At 33.9% G+C, this 18,259-nt stretch overlaps 1 protein-coding gene across 1 annotated transcript in view; it reads left to right on the top strand.

Moving 5' to 3' along the window:
- The window catches only part of NCAPG (non-SMC condensin I complex subunit G), a 58,270-nt gene that overhangs the window by 23,888 nt on the left and 16,123 nt on the right, over positions 1-18,259 (top strand). Inside the window, exons 7-14 of the mRNA XM_044681181.1 lie at positions 356-505; positions 3,253-3,393; positions 4,046-4,169; positions 7,416-7,505; positions 9,533-9,712; positions 13,272-13,382; positions 15,022-15,141; positions 17,435-17,668. Coding sequence (XP_044537116.1) covers positions 356-505; positions 3,253-3,393; positions 4,046-4,169; positions 7,416-7,505; positions 9,533-9,712; positions 13,272-13,382; positions 15,022-15,141; positions 17,435-17,668 — 1,150 coding nt within the window. The remainder of the gene's footprint in view (positions 1-355; positions 506-3,252; positions 3,394-4,045; positions 4,170-7,415; positions 7,506-9,532; positions 9,713-13,271; positions 13,383-15,021; positions 15,142-17,434; positions 17,669-18,259) is intronic.

The raw sequence follows: 18,259 nt of genomic DNA, 5'->3' as shown, positions 1-18,259 counted from the left end.
TATAATCATGTATCTGTCCTTTTTATCTTCTTTGTTCTTTCTTACATAAAACTTGTATTAGATGCCTGTCATAGTCTATTCACTTTCTTTTCTTCTTTTTATTTCTTTGGTTTTGTCCTTGCCAGCAACTAGTTCTAGTACTGTATGTTTGACCATGTTGCTTTTTTTATCCTTAAATTTATCTATTCCTTTTTGGGGAGTGGGGATGGGAAAGGGGGAAAAATTAAAATGAACTTATGGTTAAAACAAAAATTATAGAAGCCTTAAAATTTTTTTCCATCCTGTTTAAAGTATGTATATTTTTAGGTTTTTTTATGTTTGAACTGTAAGTTAATTACCTTTTTTTTAAATCAAGGAAATTGATCCCTGTGGAAACACTCACCCCCGAAATTGCTTTGTACTGGAGAGTTCTTTGTGAATATTTGAAATCTAAAGGAGATGAAGGGGAAGCTTTCTTAGAGCAAATTTTGCCAGAAGCTGCTATCTATGCAGAATATCTATTGAGGTAAAAGTTCTTTCTTTTTTCTTCTAGCATCAAAAAAAATTGATTCTAGGAATAAAATTAAAACTGAGTCACTAATAGACTTTGAAGAAACAGGAGACTATTCATTTGAGAGTGTTGAGTATTTGTATTTGGAGAAACTTGTAGTGGAAAGCATCACGACTACTCAGGGGCACAGTGGATAGAGTATTGTACTCGGAAGACCTGGGCTCAGTAATGGATGTAAAATAAAGCCTTCTGCAAACTTTAAAGTGAAAACAGCTGAAGTTTACTTAAAATGTCAAGGTGGGCAAAACACTTAACATCTCTTTTGAGTCTTGGATCAGCTCTAGGACACTGCCAGTATTATTGTCATCTCCATGTTAGCAATGAGGAAGCTAAGGCTCAAGAATGTCCCTTTGCCCATCTGTTATCACACTGCTAACTGTGGAGAATACAGTTTTTAAATGTAGGACTTACTGGTTCCAAATTCAGAGCTCTGAGTTGGACTAGATGGCTTCTGTGGCTGTTATTCTTTTCCCACTGCATCTCCTACATTGCCTTACCTCAGGATCAAATGAAATAATTGAGGCAAGTTGCAAATATTATAAATGGGTAATTAAGATGATACAATTGATTTAATGCTATATGATTATAAAGCACTTTGTATGTTTTGACTCATTTAATCTTTTCCACCGCATATAAGTTAGGGAAAATCATTATGTCCATTTTGACATATGTAAACTGAGATTCAGATAAGCTAAGTGAATTCCTTAAGGTTGTACAGCTAATAATAAATGCCAATGCTGGACCTAAACCCAAATCTTCTAACTCCTGAGTCTTTTACTCTTCTTATTTATGCTGTCTTATATCTATCATAGGAAATATCAATTTTTACAGGATATAAATATAGTTAAGGTAGTTTCCAGATTTCTGAAAAAGAAAGTCCATCATATTTGGGAAGCATGTTTTTGAAGATGTTCCAACAAACTAGATGTCTTAAAATATGTCTTTTTAAAAAATTTTATTATCGTGCAAAACACACTTCCACATTGGTCATTGTTGTAAGAGCACATGCATATATAATGAAGACCCCCAAAATAAAACCATAAATGCACTTATGTGAAATATAGTATGCTTTCATCTCCATCCATCTGACTCCTACAGTTCTTTCTCTGGAGGTGATAGCATTCTCTGTCATAAGTAAAAGATGTCTTAAAAGATGATTGAAAATACTTGATTTGGGGGCAGTATTACAAATAAAATTGATATAGAAGGGTATGTAGTAAAATATCAAGGGTTTATTATAATCCATATTGACGATTAAGAAAACCACGTGCCTGCTAAGATCTAATTCAAATGTCCGCCATGCTTACCCTCTGGCTGCTTTCTAGGAAAGAGTGCCTGTCCCAATCACATCCCAAGTCTTATACCTCTGTCTATGTAATCACACTTCCTGCCCACCTGCCCACAAGAGGAATTATGGGAAATGTAGTTTTGAAAGAGTCCTAAATGTCCATGGGAAGTTTAGACCAGGGACCTCAAAATCAGTTCAAAGAACCCCAAATTTCCAGTATCACAGCAGCTGGGTGGCTCAGTTGACTGAGAGCCAGGCCCAGAGATGGGAGGTCCTAGGTTCAAATTTGGCCTCAGACACTTCCTAGCTGTGTGATTCTAGGCAAATTGCTTAACCTCCATTGCCTTGTCCTTACCACTCTTCTGCCTTAGAACCAATACATACTATTGATTCCAAGATGGAAGGTAAGTTTTTTAAAAAGAAAAGAAAAGAAAATACTTTATTTTATGGTTCCTGAATTTATACACACAAGTGCATCAATATACTTATGTATATTATAAAGGAATGACCTTTACCACTCCATAGAAAGATTTCTTGGTGGAAAGAATGTTGCTTGAAGAAGCCTCTAGAAATAGGCATTGATTAGTAGTGGTGTAGCTTTTTTCCCCCCAAGTACTTGTATGTAAAATAACAATGTTTAAAGTAGTTCGTCTAAGGAAAATAGAAATTGGTTGGAAAGTCTCAAACAATTAATAAATAAGTTTTAAAAAATAAGTTTCTTTTAACTTATTCAGTAGTATTTGAAAGGTTTTAAAAATTATTTTTAAAGGCACTGATTCCTTTAAACCCCTAAAAATAAAGTTATTTCAGAAAGTACCTAACTCTTGTAAGAAATTCTTCTTGTTCCTTATATTTATCTCAAAAGCCAAATGATTAGCTCTGTGATCATGACTGCCTCAGGCACCTGAATTGAGGATTTGTGCTGTTTACTTCATGGTATGATCTCATTTGATTTTCTCAGTAACCCTATGAAATGGGAGCTGTTGTCCTCACTTTGCAGATGAGGAAACTGAGGCTGGGAGAGGTTAGGGGACTTGTTCAGGGTCATATATCTGCTAAGAATCTGAAATGAGATTTGAATTCAGATCATCTTGACAAGTCTGTTATTCCAACCATGACACCAGAATATATCTTTTTCTGCTATTTTCTCATTTTGAAATTGAAAACAATCACTTTTTAAACTATACTTCTCAAATTAAATTTATCCTAATTCTTGAATCATTATTTTGTAAAATCTCATAATGATAATAGTCTTTCCAATAAATGGCTTGATTATGGATTTATCTAACATAAGTTCTCTACTACTAAGTTAAAAAGGAGGCTGGCCTTTTTCATGGCCTATTAGTGGTTTAAAAAAGATTTTGTCTCTTGATTTTAAAAGATATTCTACTTTTACCAATTCTTTTTAATTTAGTTATATTCAGAGCATTCCAGTTGTGACTGAAGAAAAAAAAGGAGATTTTGCCTATATTGAAAATCTGATGACAAAAGAGTTTATAGGTCAACAACTAATTCTAATTATCAAGTCCTTGGATACCAATGAAGAGGGAGGAAGGTAAGTCTGAATATATATCATTCATATTTATTTTGAGGTTTCTTGTTACTTACCCCATCTCTGAAAGGGAAATATATTTTCCTATTTTATCATTGAATTAACTTTATTTTTTATTCAGTTTGCTTTGAAACAGATTTTTCTAAGAAACAACAGAACTTCCCAAACAAACTACATTTTTTGAAAATTAATTAAGTGAAACCTCCTGAGAGGATAGTATATTTGTTTCAGATTTAACTTTGTAGACATGAAAATTATGATCTATCTGGTTAAAAAACTACTGTAAGTAATTGTTTTTATTGATGACATTCTTATTCAACAATAGTTGACTTCTCATTTTAATACTTGCATCTTTTAAAAAATTATTCCAGTGACTTCTAGTAATATTTTATAAAGAGTGATTTAATTATAGGGTTTTGTCTGATATTCTATACTAGTGACTTAATATAAACAAATAGAGCCCCATTAAAAATTATTTTACATTAGATATAAGTTTGATTATAACTCTGTGTCTTTACATAGATTTTTGAGTCTGTACTGGTATGGTCTGCCAGAGAATACAAATGAATGTAATTAAGAGAAGAAATGACACTTTACAAAATAAGTATATTCATATTGTTTGTCCTAATCAAGTTAACAATTTTTTTTAATGCAGAAAGCAATTATTGGTTGTCCTGCAAGAGATTCTTACTCTACCAACTCTCTCAATTTCCTTGGTTTCTTCCCTGGTTGAGAGACTGCTTCAAATCCTTAATGATGATATTAAGAAGACACAGATTGTAAGCAATTTTCCTTCTGTGGGAGGTATTTATAAATATATATGAGAGGCAATGTAGTATAATGGGTAGAGTATTGAACCTTTGAGCTGCCTTTGACACTACTTCAGTGACCTGGGGGCAAGACACAACTTTGTGTGTGTTCTTCAGGTAACTCCCTAGAACTTATCAACTAAATCTTGCCCTGCCTGCCATTTGACAAAATCACAGATTGCATGATTTAGTGGCTAAGTCCTAGGTATTGTAGATATGTGAATTACTTTTGTTTCTTCAGCTAGATTGCATGTTTTTTTTATGATAATGCCTACTTATTTTTATTTTGTGAAGCATTGGCACATAGTCATTGTCAGTCCATTCAAAACATTCTTTTGTAGATTTAGGAGCAAGTGGCAAGTGAGCTTCCTAATCTATAGACCCTTCAAGGTGAGGCTGCTCAGCTGTTTTTATTTTCAGCTCTTGGCAATTTCTCTGGCTGCCTCCCATGCCCTCTGTTTAGACTACTGACCTTCTTAGCTTCCTTTAACTAAAATCCTACCTTTTTTGGGAATCCTTCCTTAACCTCTCTTAATTTCAGTGCCCTTTCTCTCTTATTATTTCCTATTTATCCTTTAGATAACTTGCTTTGTAGATTTGTAGATATTTGTTTGCATGTTGTCTCCACTATTAGATTTTAAGCTCTTTGAAGGCTTTTTTTTTTCCTTTTGCCATGTGTATCCTGGAACATAGTAATTGCTTAATAAATGTTGCTTGAGTGATTGAAAAAAGGAGAATAGTCACTGCTTTTGCTTCTTATATTTTGTTTTGTAAAGCAATATGAAAGTACGTTTTCATCTCTGTTCTTCATATAAGTAATAGGAGGTGAAATTTGGGTGAATTAAGGACAAGAAGATGATGTAGAAAATAAGCAAAATTTAGCTTTACAGTGTTTAATCTCTTGAAGCATTAACTATGAAAAAAAAGCCTTTTTCAAATTATCTCTGTATACACACGTTTGTTACACAAAGAATTTTTGAGACATTATATTAGGTAACTCTTTCTCATTAACTCCCACCCATGTAGTTTTCAATACCAATGTTTCTCTCATTTTTTTTTCTTTTTTTTTTTTTTAAAACCTTTAACTTCTGTGTATTGGCCCATAGGTGGAAGACTGGTAAGGGTGGGCAATGGGAGTCAAGTGACTTGCCCAGGGTCACACAGCTGGGAAGTGTCTGAGGCCGGATTTGAACCTAGGACCTCCCGTCTCTAGGCCTGATTCTCAATTCACTGAGCTACCCAGCTGCTCCCTTCTCTTATTTTTCTTTAGAGTCTGGATAGGATTTTTTCGTGTAGCAGTTTTCTGTACTTCCGCACAACAAATCTTTACAAAATAACTACTGTGTACAGAGTAATATGGTTGGCACTAGGACACAAAGATAAATACAATTCCAAGTGAGAAGGTATATTTATGGAAATAGCCATGTCACAAGTGAGAATGCTGACAGCTGTGAAAGTTAGGCCTAGGCTAAGGATCATGAGGAATTTGAGGAAGAAATTGGATATATCACCATGTCATAGATTTAGGTTACCTTATCCTACCCCGTTATTTAGTACATGAGGAAATTCATAGAGGGGTAAAGATTATTTTAATAATAATTTTTTTTAAATGTCTTCATAGTATTATTGCTTGGGAAACAAACATTTCCTCCATTTTTATACACTTTACATGAATTAGGAAAAAACCTTTTATTTGAAAGGTATGTATATAATGTATAGTACCTTTAAAAAAATACCCACCGAGAATTAAGTAAGCCTGGTGAAATTAGAAATGACTTATAATGTTGTGTGTACCATTTGCTACAGGGGCAATTATCTTTGGCAACCTGAAGTCTACCAAGAGCCATTGCTAGACTTTTTTTGCATTATCTATTAGATAGATTTCTTATGTTTTGAATTTTATCTTTTAGTCTGATAAACATGGCCTCATTGATTTTTATCAAATAAATCTGTACATTTTCCATCATATTTTCCAAATGACTATTTATAAGATGGTAGCTCCAAATCTAACTACATTGCTTTTTGCTTAATCAAAACAGATTTAGAATTAATCATGAGGCATTACAGAAAATGATCTCATTTGATTTTTCTTTACATTATGCAAATAAATGTGCTTCCTCAGTTCAAAAGATTATATTTCTTTCTGAAAATGTTTAGATCATTTTGTAAAATAAAAAAGAATAGTACTATTTCCACATCTCTTCTTTTCCCTCATCTTGAGTAAGTCTGTGAGCCTTCCTTCCATAGTCATTCCAATCAAGAGATGGCATGGTCTGGCCTCAGACACTTCCTAGCAGTGTGACCCTGGGCAAATCCCTTAACCCCAGTAGTGTAACCCTTAGTGCTCTTCTTCCTTGGAACCAATACTTAGTATCAGTTCTAAGACAGAAGGTAAGAGTTTTAAAAAAGAGAGAGAGAGCATGATAAAGGCATGGAAGCAAGAGGATGAATCAAGATAAAAATGGGGTATAGTGAGTAGTCCAGTTTAGCTGGAACATGTTAAGCCTAAGGTAAGGTGATAAAGGGAAGTTGGAGCAAGCTGCTATAAAGCCTTGGATTACAGGATCACAGAGATCCCTTTTAGGGAAGATAGATCTAATGAATATAGGACCTAGCAATGGTAGATATTTACTAAATAATTTGTTGTTTTGTTTTTTTAATGTAGGAAAGTAATATGAACAGAGCAGTATTTTAGGAAAACGACTCTGGCAGCAGTTAGGGTGTGTTAAAGGAGGAATTTGATGAGAAGCCAGGGTTCAGCAGTCTAGATGAAATAAGATTGTGGGCTAAACTAGGCTGATTGTGATAGAAGTGGAAAGGAAGGGAGGATTCATTGCTACTGTATAGTCTATAGAGCATAGCAGGTAAGTGGTTGTGCAGAATGAGGAAGAATCAGAAATGACTCAACTTATCAGCCTGGGTGACTTGGAGAATGAGAGTACTATCAACAGAAATAAATTATTTGAATCTATAGTACTAATTTGTAGGTTCTTATAATACCTCCAAATGTGATACTCAGCCAAGTGTTCTGGGAAGAGATTGGGAGTAGGTTTATAAATTTTGAAGTAATTTGCATAGAAGTATTCATTGAAACCATTGAGTCAATGAGAACATTAAGAGAGAAGGAAGAAGGAACAGAACTAAAGAGAGAACATTGGAAGAAGATAGGAGAATATTCAGAGAAAATAACCAACTCAATTTCTTTGTTCATATGAGGTTACAGAAATCATTTCAGAGATCCGGGAACCCATGGTCCCTGCTGATGTGTCTGAAGATTCTGCTGAAACAAGAAAAAAAGAGCTCAGAGTAAGTCCCTTCCTATCTAAGTAAAATAAATGGTGATGGTCAATAGAGTTTTTTAACTTTTGATTTTTATTCTAAATGTGGTGAAAAAAGGTGCTTTGAAGGAAGATGGAAAAATTAAAGCATGCTTTAAAAATTCACATTTATTGATTATACTCAAGAGTATCAGAAGCTTGTTCTGATTGCGAGTCTTTAAAACTGGTTCATACCTTTTTTCTTTCCAAAAATTGCTGTCTTTCTGCTTGATGTCATTGTTATAGAATTTTGCCATTAAATTATTTAACATATTAAGCCTATAAATGTCAGTTTACTAAAGTTTTTTTTAAATAAATTTTTTCAAGTCCTTGTAGAAACAATTTTTGACAATTATTTTCTGATATTTTTGGGATTCAGACTTTCTCCCTCCCTTCTTTCTATCCTTCCCTGAGGTAGTATATAGTCTGATATAGCTTATACTAGTGATTTCAAGTAATACAAATTTCCATATTCCCCATGTCATTACTGTAGACACATATCACATATACAATCAAAAACTCATTAAGGAAATAAAATGAAGGATGATACACTCTGACCTGTGTAATAATAAAGAGAGCCAATAACCAATGTTTGATAGAAGGGAGAGAGAGAGAGAGAGAGAGAGAGAGAGAGAGAGAGAGAGAGAGAGAATGAATCTATGTGGTGAATCTCTCTTCTAGCTCTCCCCTGGGGCCAAATATACACTGGGAGATATTAAGGGGGTGTCACCCCGAAATTGGGTGACCTGGATGGTCGTACCTCCCCAGAGGAATTGGGGGCAATGCTTCCCTATAAGATGAGGTATGTGGTACCCCAATTCGATCCTGAATAAGGATGGGGTTCACACAAACCTCCCCTCTTCCCCCCGATCAGTTAAATTCACAGCGGGTGGTCCAGCTTCAAGATGGAGGCAGCCAGACCAAGCTGTGGTTCCCCTCTCCCTCATAGTCTCTCAGGCATTCTGGAACGCTATCTGACTGATGAATGGCTTTTATTCACAATTCAGGGAATGGGGAAAGGGATGAAGGGCAGAGGGATTTTGGGGTGCCCTCTTCTCTGTTCCTATGAGGTCCATCACTTAGGTGGGAAACCCAATGGTTCTCACTTCTAAGCTTCTCCCCCCACCTCTTCTCCTTCTGTTTCTATTTCTATTTCTCTGTTTCTGTCCTTTCCTATAACTATAAGTTTTGACTGAAAGGGTGTCTCTCAGCAAGGTTGGATAAAGAGTGAAGGAGTCATAAATTCTTCCTTTATCTATAAATCTAATAGATAAACTTTTCCACATTCCCTAATTTATTTATAGTGTCACCCTTTATTTCTAGATCAAATATCCATTTTGACTTTATCTTGGTGTATGGTGTGAGATGTTGGTCTATATCTAATTTCTGCCATATAGTTTTTTAGTTTTCTCAACAGATTTTGTCAAATAGTGAGTTCTACCCCCAATAGCTTGGATCTTTGGGTTTATTGAACACTAGATTACTGTGGCCATTAACTACTATCTTTTGATTTCCTAACCTATTCCACTGATCTACTACTTTATTTCTTAGCCAGTACCAGTTTGTATGATAATTATCACTTTATAATATACTTTGAGATCTGTTATGCCTAGGTCTCCTTCCTTTATATTTTTAAAATTAAGCCCCTGACCTTTTAATTAATTAATTCTTGACCTTTTGGTTTTTCAGATGAATTTTAAAAAATTATTTTTTCTAGTTATAGGGAATAAGTTTGGGGTAGTTTTATTGCCATGGCACTGAACACATAACTTAGGTAGGATTGTCATTTTTAATGGATTGGCGTAGCCTACCCATGAGCAGTTAATGATGTTTTTCCATTTGTTTGCCTGATTTTATTTGTGTGAAAAGTGTTTCATAATTGTGTTCGCATAGTTTCTGAATTTGTTTTGGTAAGTATACTCTTAGGTATATTATATTGTCTACAGATTTTACTAAAGTTTTAATAACAAATATAATGAAGTTGTTATTTTTCCAAATCTTTATATCTTTCCTTAGCTGGCAGAAGTAAAGGTGAAGCTTATCGAAGCCAAGGAAGCTTTGGAGGAATGCATTACCCTACAGGACTTTAATCATGCATCCATATTAAAAGAGAAAATAAAAGAACTAGAAGATGCTAAAATAGACCTAATAAAAGAAACAGAGCAACTTGAAATTACGGAAGTTCACACAGAGAAGGTACAGACTGGTACCTGTTCTCATACTAAACTTCAACTATTGTTAATCACCTTAACTAAATCTTCATTTTCCTTAATTGAAACCAGAAGCCTTGCAAATTGTCCTTTGAACTTGCAGAGTTTGAAAAACAGTGTGACTTGGCCATAAATAAGACTTGTTTTTCTGAAAATGTTAAGCATATTTGAACAAAACACTTTATATAAGATTCTATACTGGTTTCTTTATGCCATTTAACACTAAAACTAATTAATATAATTTATTCTCTCTTTGATTCCAGAGGATCTTTCAGTGTTTTAGTACCATTGTTTTGAAAATCTGTTCTTTTACCAAAGACTTACAAATACTTGAGTATTTTTGTAAATTCTAGATGAATCAGAAGTTATTTTATTTGAGTTGTTTTATGTCAGGTTTACTTTGAGATTAAATTTTAAGTGCTTGCTTGTCCATTTTTAATAAATGTTCTAGAATTTGATTTTCACAGGATTTTATTGACCTTCATTTTCTTTAGATTGAAAAAGACTTAAGGTATCAGTGTATGATATACTTAAAATCAATTTTTAAAATTCTTGCTGAAAAAGATGTAATTTTTAAATGTTATCAACTGTTGGTTATAATTGGGAAAAGATTGGTATCTACCTTCTCATGAACAGAATCTCCTTTTCTCTTTAACAGTGATTTAGCTATGATAGTCTTTATTAGTTCATGTCCATTTTGCTAATTGACAGATATAAACGATGTTCATAGGATAAGCTTGCTTCAAGTATATTTGAGTCTTGTTTGTTTGTGAAGTGCATTAACTAGATAAGTACCCAGTATAGCATCCATTTATTTATCACATTATTAAAAGAGGCCTTTCCCCCCCTCATTTTCAGCTTTAATTTTGGTGTTTAGCTACTTTTTTAAACTTAATTATCATTTGTTTTGCTAAATATTTTCCAATTACTCATAAAAAATTTTTAACTATCATTTTTAAAAATATTGAGCTTCAGATTCTGTCTTCCTCTCACCTCTCCGCTGACCTTGAGAAGGCAAACAATTTGATATCTGTTATTCATGGGTAATCATGCAAAACATTTCCATATTAACTATGTTGCAAAAAGAAAACTCAAACAAAATTTTTAAAAAAAGTAAAAAAATATGCTTCAAGCTACACTATTTCATTGGTTTTCTCTCTAGAGGTGGATAGCTTTTTCACCATGAGTCCTTTGGAACTGCCTTAAGTTGTTTTGATCAGAGTAGCTAAAGTCTTTCACAGTTAATCTTCCTTAAAATATTACCATTACTGTGTATAATCTTGCCCTTATTCTGTTTGTTTCACTTTGTGTGAGTTCAGATGTCTTACCAGGTTTTTCTGAAATCATCCTATTTGTCATTTCTTATAGTACAATAGTATTCCATCACAATCATGTATCAAAACCTGTTCAGCCATTTGCCAATTGATGAGCCTCTCCTCAATTCCTAATCCTTGCCACCACACAAAGAGCTACTAAAATATTTGTGTATAAATTTGTCTTTTCTCCTTTTCTTTAATCTCTTTGCAATACAGACCTTCTAGTGATATTTCTGGGTTATAAAGAGTTGCAGTTTTATAACTTTTTGGGCATAGTTCCAAATCATTCTCTAGAGTATTTGAACTAGTTTCCAACTCTACCAACAGTGTACTATTGTCCCAGTTATTCCACATCCCCTCCAGCATTTGTTCTTACCATTTTCTGTCTCGTTAGCCAGTCTGATAAATGTAAGATGGCATCTCAGAGTTGTTTTAATTTGCATTTCTCTAATAAATAATGATTTAGAGCAGGGGTTGGCAACCTTTTCGGCCGTGAGAGCCATAAACGCCACATTTTTTAAAATGTAATTTCGTGAGAGCCGTACAGTGCTCACAGTGCGCGCTCCTGTAACAGTGCCTGAAAAAAAATGGACTTTATGGCTCCTGCAGAAAGAGCCATATCTGGTCCTCAAAAGAGCCAGATATGGCTCAAGAGCCATACATTGCCAACCCCTGATTTAGAGCGTTTTTTCATGACTATTGATAGCTTTGATTTCTTCTGAAAACTTCCTGTTTATATCCTTTGACCATTTATCAACTCTTATTTTATAAATTTGACTCAGTTCCCTATATATCTGAGAGATGAGGCCTTTATCAGAGAAACTTGCAGTAAAATTTTTTTTTCTTGTTTCCTGTTTTCCTTCTAATTTTGGCTGTATTCTTTTTTTGGTACAAAACCTTTTTAATTTTACGTAATCAAAATGATACACCTATTTTGACCGTAGCTTAGTATGTATAAGATGTTGGTCTGTGCCTAGTTTCTCCCTAACTGCTTTCCTTCTTGCCCAGCAATTTTTTATCAAATATTGAGCTTTACTTGAAAAACTTGGATCTTTGAGTTTATCAAACACTAGATTATCATGGTTATTTACTAGTGTTTTGTGTACTTAATCAATTCCATTGATCAACCATCCTGTTTCTTAGTCAGTACAAGAATGTTTTGGTGATTGTCACTTTGTAATATTTTGAAGTCTGTAACTGTTAAGTTGCCTTTCTTAATATTTTTTTTTATTGATTCCCTTGATGTTCTTGACCTTTTGTTCTTACAGATGAATTTTGTTCCTTTCTTTCCCCTAGCTCTATGAAATAATTCTTCTGTAATTTGATTGGTATGGCACTGAATAAGTTAATTAATTTAGGTAAAATTGTCATTTTTATCATATTGACTAGCCTTATTCATGAGCAATAATAGTTGTTCATTAAAATAATTGGATTTCTCTAGTTGTTTAGAAATGGCTTTTTTTTTTCTGTGAAGACTTTTGTGATTTTGTTCATAAGGTCCCTGGGTTTTTCTTGACAAATAGATTACTGAGTATTTTAGATTATCTGCCATTATTCTAAACAGAATCTCTTCCTGCTCAGTTTTGTTGGTAGTTTATAGAAGTGTTGATGATATATGTGAGTTTTTAAAAATTCTGCAACTTTGCTGAAGTTGCTAATTGTTTCAGCTAGGGTTTTTTTGTTTTGTTTTGTTTTGTTTTGTTTTGTTTTGTTTTGTTTTGTTTATTCTCTAAGGTTTCTTCCTTCCTTCTTCCTTTCTTCCTTTCTTCTTTTCTTTCTTCCCTTCCATTCTTCCCTTTCCTTCCACCTTTCCTTCCTTTCTTCCTTCTTTTCTTTTTCTTTCTTTGGCTAGAAGAGTGTCTCATCATCACCTTTTTGTTGATTTTGTCAATCCAGAATTTGATTTGAGGTATTATTTTAAAGTTGTTTGCAGGGCAATATTGGAAGAACTCAGCTGAGTGCTTTCTTTACTCTGTCATCTTGGTTTTACCCTGGTTCAACTACTTTTTAAGATGTATTAGATTAGTCATTAATAGGGCAAAATGCTGTTGCCACTAAATAGATTTTTTTGAAAAAGTCCATTGCAAATTCATTGGTTATCAGCATTGAATTTACCTCTTCACTTTGAACACTCTATAGCTAGATGTAGATGACTTCTTTTATAACCTCATACACCTAATGTGATATACTCCCACTTATTCTGAATATTTTGACTTCCTTTGATTTCAGAATGATCCTGAAACAATACAGAAATGTCTAATTTTATGCTATGAACTTCTGAAACAGATCTCTATTTCTACGGGCATAAGTGCAAGCATGAATGTTATTATTGACTCTTTGGTAAGTTAGCAGTGGCTTTAAGGCTTTCTTTTAATATTCTCCCTTCCTCTTCTATCCTTTTTCAATAGTATGCCATTTAGTATCAACAAGTATGAGAGACATTAATTTGTTTTTGCGTGTTAAATGTGTCCTTGGTAAAATTTACACTATGAAAATGAGTGATTTGGGGAAAGGGAATGCGTATTAAGTTAGAAGTGAATGTAAAATATATTTAGCCACACATATTAAGAGCCAAAGATATTAAAAACAGATCAGGGAGGACAATGCAATAGAACTTTACTACATTATGGATTTGATAACTAATTTAATCTTGGGTCCTATTCAAAGAAGATTTGTTTTTGAAATAAACACAGTACCTAATTATAGAGTGATCATTCCTTAACCTTTGTGTCATGAACCCCCTTGGCAATCTGAAGCCTATGGATTGTTCTGAATAATAGTGCATACAATAAAATACATTGAATTGTAAAGAAACCAGTTATATTAAAATACAGTTATCAAAACATTTAAGCAAAAAAGAAAGACAAGTTCATGAACTCCAGGTTAAGAACTCCTGCCTTTTAAAGATGATCTGTGCTCACTTTGGCAGCACATATACTTTTAAAGATGATCTCAAGTCTATGGGACAGTTAGGACCAACATGGGAGACACTGATCTTTTTTTTTTCCTATTACTTATTTGAGGTCTTAAAGTTGTCCAGGCTGTTGAAAAAAATTCTTCCAACTTGTTTTAATTCAAAGTAAAGAATAGTATTTGGTTGGAAATATGACGTGAATGGAAGAAATATAGTTCCTAAACATATCTGATTTGGATGATAATAAAGCATCCTTTGGTTTTTCTTTTTTTTTTTTTCCCCAAGTCTGAGGCTTGATTGATCAAAATCAGTAATCAAAAAACTGTCCATAAAATGACATGACAAAAAGTTCCCCATTTGCCTTTGATTTCTATGATAGAATATTGACCAATAGGCAACTATAATTTTAATCTGTGGTCAAGAGATTCTAATAGGAATCGATACCAATACAGTTTAATTTTACTTAGAGTTTTAATAATTTTGAATAGCAAGATGAATTTTTATAGTAGGGAAGAAGTGGATTCACCCTTCCCCCGGGCTCCCCCCCCCTCCATAGCCCGTGCGTATTTCCACTGGTTTTAACATGTGTCATTGATCAAAACCTATTTCCAAATTGTTGATAGTTGCATTGGTGTGGTAGTTTCGAGTCTATATCCCCAATCATGTCCGCATCAACCCATGTGTTCAAGTAGTTGCTTTTCTTCTGTGTTTCCCCTGAATGTGGGTAGCGTTCTTTTCCACAAATCCCTCAGAATTGTTCTCGGTCAGTTCCAAAGTTTTAATCTTTTTTGAGTTTGTGGTTGTTTTCTTTTTTGTTGTTATTGTTGTTCTTAGTGGTCTCCTCTCTTGAGCTCATCTTAGATTCCTTGTATTTAGTTTTATTAAAATTAAATTATTGTTTTAGCAGTAAGGTATTATCGTAATTTAGATCAGTTTGATTATTGTTTTAGTAATGAGTTTATATGTGGAATGATAATCTTATATACATTTTCAAATGAGTATTGTACAAGTTGAAGGTTTATTACATTCATCTTATTTGTTTTAATTTCCAATGCTTTGTTTTAGATTCTTCCTGGAATAACAAGTATTCATCCTGCAGTGAGAAATATGGCTGTGTTATGCTTAGGTTGTTGTGGTCTGCAGAACCAAGATTTTGCCAGTAAACATTTTGCGTTATTATTACAGGTAACAAGATTTTATTTATATTCTGTTGGAATACAAACGTGTTTCTGTCCTATTCATACTAAGTAGATATTCTTTAGTTCAACGTCTATTCATGTAGAATTATTTTCTACCTACCACCCCCAATAGTTGCATTGGAATGGTGGGCATCTATGCTTTTTAGGATTAAAAACCATCCACACTGTGTCTTTCCCAGATTGTGGTAGCCAAAATTGATTTCACAAATATAAACCCACACTTGTTAGATGATTATTGGTTCACTTTAGTGACATGAGTAACCATTATCTAGAACAGTTACTTGCCAATAGATGATAAGACAGTTAAAGGGGATAAATTTAATGAAGTTGTATTGTGCTTAGCATTTGGAGTTATTTATGTTATCAGAATTATATGTACTAGGATATAGTTGATCTTTTCTACTTCTTGCCTTCAGAAAGTTACAGAAGAATGTATAGTCTTAAACATGTAGACAAATCAGATTTATGTAAAGTGAGTTATGTTTTCCTATTTCATTTTTTATTATTTCATAAATACTTTTTCATAGTTTTCATTGTCAGTGGCTCTTAACAGGTACCCTTCTTGTCTTCCTGTTAGTCATACTTTAGTAATCCACTGGACCTCTATTCTCACTGATATGGATATTTTCTGCAATGTTACAGATTGAGACAATTCCTGACTTTTCTCATCCTTCGCATTTCTTGACCTTATAAATTCTATACATTTTCCATAGGGGTTCTACCCAACATGCACTTTAGTCCTGCTTCACTAAGTCTATTAACATTCTGTGGGTAGTAGTAAAGTGCTTGGGCGTGTTTGTTTCATATTCCATGCTTTGAATACGTGACAGATTGACCTCTTTTTCATATACATTTCTGATATTTCTATTGCTTCTTGCATGGAAGTTAGTGTTGATAATAAACATGTAGCTTACTTAAAGCCACCTTGCATCGTTTCATTGCCATTCAGGTTATTTGCTATTTTGATTCTTTGGAGATTGTGGTATTATATCATTTTCAGAAAAATCTACAGTATCCTGAAACTTGATTCAGAAAGCAGGATCCCATCTGCAAATAGAACTATATGGAAGACCTTACTATCTGCTGGGAAAATTCTCATAAAAAAGAAGAATTACTGACCTATAAGACCATGGTTTCTTTTATTTATTTATTTTTCTTTGGGCCATTTTTTCCAACACAAAACAATCTTGACCTCCTTCAGTTTTTCTTTTATTACTTTAAAAAAAATAAGCACCCTGGTTCATATGATCATCACTTCTTACCTGTTACAATCTCCTGACTACTGTGTCTCCCTTCTTAAATCCAACTTTTATACAGGCACCATGATTATTTTATAGTTAAATTGTCTTTCATCCTTAGGGCTGACCACGTTAATTCTCTGCTCAAAAGCTTCCAATACATATAAAAAAAAACAAAAAACCTTACCTTCTGTCTTAGAATCAATACTGGGTATTGGTTCTAAGGCAGAAGAGTGGTAAAGGCTAGGCAATGGGAGTTAAGTGACTTGCCTAGGGTCACACAGCTAGGAAGTGTCTGGGTTCAGATTTGAACCCAGGACCTCCCGTCTTTGGGCCTGGCTCTCAATTCACTGAGCCACCCAACTGACCCCACTTTCAATACATATTAATGCAAACTCCTTAGCTTGGTATATTTAAGGCTTTGTGGTTCTACTTTACCCTTTTCAGCCTAAGTTTACATTCCTTCTTTTCATGTGCTCTGTAGTCTAGTCAAAGTGAACTTCTACCTGCTACTGTTTTATTATTTCTTAGCTCCATTCTTTAGTACAGTCTTTTTCCTTTTCCTGGAATATCTACTTATCACTGCCTGTTGAAGCCTTTTGTTTCTTCAAAGCCTACCTTAGACACCACCTCCTCTGTGAAATTCCCCTCCTTATCTTTGCATTCTCACCACTCCAACTTGAAGTCCTTTCTCTCCCTTCAAGTTTTTCTAGAGTGGATTACATCCTATGTTGTATCATAATTACTTGTATTCTTGTGTACTGCATTACTCCTAGCCCATACCCATCCAACCTTCCTACCAGGAACTCACTTTGAGTTCTCTACAAAGATAAAAATGTAGATGTGTGTTTTTTTTTAAATCCTCTTGCCTAGCATACTGCTGCACATAATTACTTAATTGATTTTTGTTTGAATTGAGTTTTCAGGATGCATCTCTTTTTTGAAATACTCTAATAGCATCTTTTTTTGGTGAAGTGAGAATTTCAAAATCATCAGTGTTCTTTGACAAAAGTATGCTCTTCTTTCCTTGCTTTGACTTAGGTTTTGCAAATTGATGATGTCACAATAAAAATAAGTGCTCTCAAGGCAGTTTTTGACCAGCTATTGTTGTTTGGGACTGATCCATTTAAATCCAAAAAAGACAAGGACCTCAACAGTGGAGAAGCAGAGATAACTGAAGATGGTGGTGATCCTGACCACATAAAGGCTGTGGAGGAAGAGACTGCCACTGCTAAGAATATCCTGAAACTTCTGGCTAGTTTTTTAGACAGTGAGGTAAGGAACAATGTGAGTCTTAGAATGGATTGCTAGGCTTTATTTGCATTTACATGTGGATTCTGAGCATCTATTATACTTATTCTGATCTGCATTGAAGATTATCATTTAAACCAAATAGTGATATTTGCTTGCAATATTTTTGTTTTCTTATTTTCAGAGGAATGAATTCAACTTAGGGATTTCTTTATTTTACTTCCTCTTGCTTTCATATGTCACTTGACAATTTTCCAGATTCTTAGGTATTTAAATTGCTTCGAAAATGTTTCTGATCACCTTATTGTTCATAAATGTGCGTGCATGCACGCATTAGTCTCATCTTCTATAGAAAGATTATAAACTCTTGAGGGTCAGTGATTATATCAAATGTCTTATATTTCCTTCAAATCTAGTACAAAGTTGAACACTTAGAAAGGACTTAGATATTTGTTAACTGATATTTATTTAAATTAATGATTTAATTCTGATAAGTTCAGGAGGCATGGGGGCAGTTAGGTGACTCAGGGAATTGAGTGCCAGGCCTAGAGATGGGAGGTTCTGGATACAAACCTGGCCTCAGATAACATCTTCACTGAATGACCCTGGTCAAGT

This window comes from Gracilinanus agilis, chromosome 6, assembly GCF_016433145.1.
Source record: "Gracilinanus agilis isolate LMUSP501 chromosome 6, AgileGrace, whole genome shotgun sequence".
Taxonomy (NCBI): domain Eukaryota; kingdom Metazoa; phylum Chordata; class Mammalia; order Didelphimorphia; family Didelphidae; genus Gracilinanus; species Gracilinanus agilis.
This window is presented reverse-complemented; position numbering and strand designations above follow the sequence as displayed.